The sequence below is a fragment of the Mesoplodon bidens genome, assembly GCF_964165515.1.
Source record: "Mesoplodon bidens genome assembly, chromosome: 9".
In the NCBI taxonomy this organism is placed as follows: Eukaryota; Metazoa; Chordata; class Mammalia; order Artiodactyla; family Ziphiidae; genus Mesoplodon; species Mesoplodon bidens.
The window spans coordinates 41,062,616-41,068,539 of record NC_138166.1 but is presented as its reverse complement, the minus strand read 5'-3'; the positions used below and the strand labels follow the sequence as shown (position 1 = coordinate 41,068,539).

General features: G+C 43.1%; 1 protein-coding gene across 4 annotated transcripts; it reads left to right on the top strand.

Annotated features, from left to right (window-relative positions):
• The first annotated feature begins 1,008 nt into the window (after positions 1-1,008).
• ARL4A (ARF like GTPase 4A) lies at positions 1,009-4,687 on the top strand. Of its 4 annotated transcripts, none has more exons than XM_081243610.1 (2): positions 1,009-1,205; positions 2,367-4,687. In XM_081243610.1, the coding sequence occupies exon 2, from the start codon at positions 2,453-2,455 to the stop codon at positions 3,053-3,055; it is 603 nt and encodes a 200-aa protein (XP_081099736.1). In that variant the 5' UTR covers positions 1,009-1,205; positions 2,367-2,452; the 3' UTR covers positions 3,056-4,687. The 4 variants fall into 4 exon arrangements, with proteins under 4 accessions (XP_081099736.1, XP_081099735.1, XP_081099734.1 ...); XM_081243609.1 differs by having other exon boundaries at positions 2,364-4,687; XM_081243608.1 differs by lacking the exon at positions 1,009-1,205 and adding an exon at positions 1,792-1,913.
• Positions 4,688-5,924: the final 1,237 nt, after the last annotated feature.

The window sequence follows — 5,924 nt, the reverse complement described above, 5'->3', positions numbered from 1 at the left end:
AGTCATAAAGGAGATATAGCAATAATGGTCTTGAGAAAAATCAGGAAATTTCTTGAGGAAAGTTCAGTCCATATCTAAAAAGTGAAATTTTTTTTGAAAAGTGCACCATAAAAATTCTTCCAATATCTTAGTCTCCACCCAAAAGATGTTTGTTCATTAACTATTTCCCAGAACTTTAAGTCAGTACTCCTCCTTATTTGTTGTCATAAGTACTCTTAAATTATCAATGATCCTATTTTGTAATTAAATTTATTCATGTGGAAATTTGGTTACTTCCTTTTTCTCTCATGAGACTCCAATATTCCACGAGCGCCATTCTATCCCAGGCACATAGAATTGTGCCTACTGCCTATTAAGTGTTCAGTAAATATTTGCACATCTATGGGTCAAGCACACAGCTGCAATAAGAGTCAGAATTATCCAGTGGAAAGCATTATGCATTTAGTAACTAGCAGACTTAAGTTCCAGGACCACCACTAATTTTCCTTGGGTTATTAGAAACAGCCGGTGGATTTCCTCATCTGTAAAACCCGGCATATTTCTACCTGTCGCCATCTCACGGAGATGTTGGTAGCATCACGTGGCAGAGAGCATTTATTTGCTCGGCAAAAGGAGTGTGTGTCACAGACACCAAGCTGGCCCAGGACTCTCTGGGCAGCTACTGAGGCACGTCCACGTCACCCCGTTATATAAGGGGCCCGCCTGTCCGGTGTCCTCTGAAATCCCTGACCCGACGTCATCGGCCACCGCCCTGAGGACGCCATACGGTGCCCTGAGGATACGCGGTGCAGGGTGGGACCCGGGTGTCGCCCGCCCGAAGCTCGCGGCCGACTGCAGAAAGAGTCTGATACAGCAGCACCTCTCGGGGATGAGACCGGAAGCCCCTCCCGACTGGTCCGCAGCCAGTCAGCGCTAGGCCTGTTCGAACGTGACCTTGTTTTGGCGTTGCTAGGAGACCCGGCTCCCGCACGCCCCCCACTGGCCGGCTAGCGCGGGAAGGGGGCGGGGCCGTGGCAGGCGCCGGTAGCGGTCGGCCGAGCACCGTTAGGGCAGCCCCGAGCCCGGCGCCCGGCCAGACCCTTGGAAGAGGTGTCTCGTCCCTTGCCACCGCCCAGGCCTCGCTGGCGCCCTCCCGCTGGTATCAACGCGCTCCCGAGCGGCAGTGAGCCACGTTTGGGTCCGGACCAGGGAAGGACGTTAGTCAGGTGAGCCGCAGCGGGGCGGGCAGCTGGTGTGGCCACGCCCTGCCGAGGGAGACGAGCCGGACGGGTGCGGAGCGGCGAGGTGAGGGGATCGTGCTGCGGGGACAGCGGGCCTGCCCCGGCGGCTGCCGCAGGTCGGATCATTCACTCCTGTGGGCCGGCGCAGCCGCAGCCGCAGGGAGCACCCTCCGGCCAGCGGACAAAGGGTTAACGCGCCGGCGTTGACCGCGGGCCCCGGATGTGAGAACCTCTGCGCGGCGTCCGTGGGCCGCGCTGCAGGTGCGCCCGGGCGGGAGGAGCGAGCCGGCTGGCGGGGACCTGGCCGACCGGCCGAGGCTCCCCTTCCCCTGCAGGGGTCGCTCGGCTCCCTCCGCAGGCGCCCTCTTTTTCTAACTTGAGGGCAACAGGTGGTGCCTGTGGACCGAGGGAGAGCCCGGCTCCGCCGTGCTGGGAGCGGCAGTTACTCTCACCAATTAGGGCGCGGGGGCGCGTGTGGCATGGACGCGCTGACGCAGGTGACCAATGGGATTTGGGCTCAGGGGTGGGCCGTGTGGAGTGGGCGTGGTCGTAGTCTGGAGCCACAGTTTCTAGTGAGGCAACCGACAGAGCTGCGTGGAGAGCTAAGCTGAGCGGCGGTGGGGTGCTTCTCTGCCCCCGCGTAGAAAAGCCTGCCAATGCTTTCTCATTTGGATCCAGGCTCCAATTCGGGAGGTGAGAGCACTGTATTTTGGGGTGGGGCGGTTGGCTCGCGGAGGCTAATAGTGACCTTGGGTATGCTGTTAAGCGTGTAGAATTAGATCCTGAAGATCAGATTATGTGTTACAAATTTTCTGCCAAAAAAGGCACTTCTGCGGTTACTGCGACTTGGACCAGTTGCTGGTGACTAGGTTGTCTCCGGTATGAGGTCTTAGAGGTCTGGGGACCCAGGAGGGTAGAGAAAAGTATATATTACTACAATTTCAGCGAATGTTAAAGAATTTCAACGGCAATGATTATTCTGTCGTTTACCTTGGATCGCGTATGTTTCTTATCTCACTTGGTTTGTTTACTGAAGCAAGTTTTATTTATCAATTTCCTCGTGTTGCTTAGTTTAGCAGGAAGAGAGAAGAGCAGTTGTAGTACATTATTTCACAAGAATAACTTACTCATTTTCCCCTTTAGCAGTCTGGTAGCTGGATCCCCTAGGAAGAGAAGTTCTCACGCAGTAAGAAGAAAGCCTTTCAATTTGGAACACTTCCTTGCAGCTGGAAATGGGGAATGGACTGTCAGACCAGACTTCTATCCTGTCCAGCCTGCCTTCATTTCAGTCCTTCCACATTGTCATTCTGGGTTTGGACTCTGCTGGAAAGACAACTGTGTTATACAGGCTGCAGTTCAATGAATTTGTAAATACCGTACCTACCAAAGGATTTAACACGGAAAAAATTAAGGTAACCTTGGGAAATTCTAAAACAGTCACTTTTCACTTCTGGGATGTAGGTGGTCAGGAGAAATTAAGGCCACTGTGGAAGTCATATACCAGATGCACAGATGGCATTGTGTTTGTTGTGGACTCTGTTGATGTTGAAAGGATGGAAGAAGCCAAAACTGAACTTCATAAAATAACTAGGATATCAGAAAATCAAGGAGTCCCTGTGCTAATAGTTGCTAACAAACAAGACCTGAGGAACTCATTGTCTCTCTCAGAAATTGAGAAATTGTTAGCAATGGGTGAACTGAGCTCATCAACTCCCTGGCATTTGCAGCCCACCTGTGCAATCATAGGCGATGGACTGAAGGAAGGACTTGAGAAACTACATGATATGATAATTAAAAGAAGAAAAATGTTGCGGCAGCAGAAGAAGAAAAGATGAATGGTGATAACCTTTTAGATCTGTGTGGAGTAGGTTTTCTGTGGTCTGATTTTGACAAATGGAAGAGTGTCTACATCCTGGTTTGCCTGCCTGCCCTCCTGGATGCTGTTAAAGCTTTGTTTTGTTGAACAATCAGATGTCCAACTCTGTTGCCTTGTGGAAGATGAGTAAATGCAGTGCTTCTTAAAATGGCCTCTTCTGCCTACCCCACAAATCTTTTGGTACTACCATTTTGGGAAGCCAAGCAAAGATAGAAAATTGACCAGAAAACAGCTGTGGAAATTTGACCTGAAGTTAGTGAAATAAAACTTTGAAGAGTGTCTGCCTAGTGTTTTGTGCTTACATCTCTTGGGGGGAAGCCTTTGCAAAGAAATTGCATGCAAGGCTTTGTATGTTATGCTAATGAATGGAAATGTTAAGGTAGATTAATATATACAGTCATACTGGTCACGTTGGTCCAACCAGTAAGGGACAAGGAGGCAGTGCTTGGTTTTTTAAGTTTGGCCGAATGAATTTTGACATTTTCTGGAATCACATACTGTAATGCTGTATCTTAATTCTAGACGATGTTTAAGTTGGTCTAACTTAAAATTTAAAAAGAGGTATTTGGGGCATATTCAAGTGCATGGATTAGTTTTTCTGACAAAGCATGTTTTGGTGGATAGTCTTTTACTTTCTAGAAATAGCTATGCATCTTTTTACACGGTCAGGTTTAAAACACCTTTTTGGGGATTTAGGGCTGTTTTAGAAATAGTTTGTTGTCAGAGTCACTTTCAGTTAAAGAACCTAAAATAATTTACTTAACTCTTTTACATAGTAAATTTGGGCATGTAGACTAATCGTAAATGCATATGCTTTGACAAATGTATGGATTTATGAAGAAAGCAATTGATGAATTCAGTCAAGAGGGTGTAATTACAATACATGGTCTCTAAAGTATTCCAGTTGTAAAATATTTGTTTAATTATATTTGCTGGCTGAACACAGATGTGGTTTTTCATATATTTTTGTAGTGTTTTGAGAGAAGCAGAAGCTTTATAACCAACACCTAATGCACTGTGCAGTGAAAATGTAAAAGAGGTCCTTATGTGCTCTGAGCTTTAATTTTTTGTTTACAAACTGAACAGTGTTATGCAGGCAGTCTAGTCCTGATTATAAGGTAGGAAGAAATGATACAGTACTGCAGATAAGAATTACGATTATAGAAAATGAAGGGGAAAGTAGCAAAGCTATGTTTTGTGAAAATTCACTGGTACTGTTAACTTTGGAATCCAAAAAAAACCCTCTAAATTAAAAGGAGGAAAAACCTTTACCTAATTCTTACCTACAGGTAAAGACTTGCTTCCTGTGATCATATATAGCAAATCAACATGATTTCTGTGTGTTAAAGCCAACACCTGTTTGTTTTGAAGATAACCAAAAGAAATGCACTTTGCTAGCAGGGTTTGGTTTTGGGATTTTTGTTTTTTTTAAATGGAGTTTTTGGAAACTTGGTTCATGTTCACGCAGAATGAAGTAGCTTCCTGTGGAGCCTTCACATGTTAAATGTACCTGCACTAGTGACAGTCATTTAGAATGTTTATATTCATGGAAATGTGGATAATAACTACCAATAAACTACTTGAGGCACTAGGAGAACAGTGTTTGGCTTTGAGTTTTAATGTATGTACTTCCACTTTTGATGAAGCTACTAATTAGTGGTTGAAAAACAACTTTTGAAAGCTGGGTTACACAGTCCTATAGTTGTGTGACATAGGCACCAAAGGTTGTTTTCTGGGAGAACCTTTATTTTTTTAACCCTTCACTATATGAAATCATATACAAACATGAGTAGATCCATGATGGATTAATAAAGCTTGCTGAAAGAAAAGTCTGTGAATCAATTTAGATTTTCAGCCTTCCTGTACTTTTTATGTACTTCTGTGTAAAATAGTAATGTTTTAACTATCTCTTGAGAATTTATGTGTTACCCTTATTTTGTAGCCTAAGAATTTGATAAGCAAATCCACATTATCTAAGTGTTTCATATTTAGTGAACAACAAAAAGAAAAGAGAAAATGGCATGGACACTGTACTAGCTTTTATTTATAAAACACATTTTCAACTAGAAAACTCATCATAAAATTTTCCAGTTTGGTAAGTTCAGGTTCTCCACCACCTATTCTAGCTGTTAATACCATAGGATAGGATATAAGGAGTCTTGAAATAAACCCTAAAGAGTTTAGACAATGCTTTTACATCTAGTTTTTTTTCTTATTAAGGTACACCATTTCTAAAGTGTATTTCTAAAATATTTTTTTATATTTGAAGTTATTTGGTTTAATACCAAATATCAATCAAATATCAAATCAAGAACTGCAACTCTAAATCCAAATTAGTATCAACAAAGTAAAAAATTTTTTTAGTTAAAAAAAGCTTTGATACTTAAAAGAGCCTTAAATTTTACATGCCCACAGTTCTAAAATAGATTATAAACATTTAGAAAAAAAATAGTTGCACACTTTAAGTAGCCAGCAAAGATAGGTTCACTAAGAATTAATCATGGAAAAATAAATAAATCATTAGAAGCCAAAAAGTGGAGTTATTAGTATAAATATATGTATGTAGACAGAATGACTAATTTGTAGAAGGGTGATGCTTTCTGAACAGAAGGAAGGGGCAAACTTAGAATGTTTTTGTTTGTACAAGGCATTTGACACTTAAAGAATGTTTCATTAATTATTCATGTTGACCTGGAAAGAGGTCTTTGGTACAGTGTTGCAAGGTTCTATTTAATACAGTTTCCTCAGTGATGTAAATAAAATGGTTTCTTCAGCTATAACAGTGACACAAAAGAATGTTTCTTTAAACTTTCGATGATGTAACACTC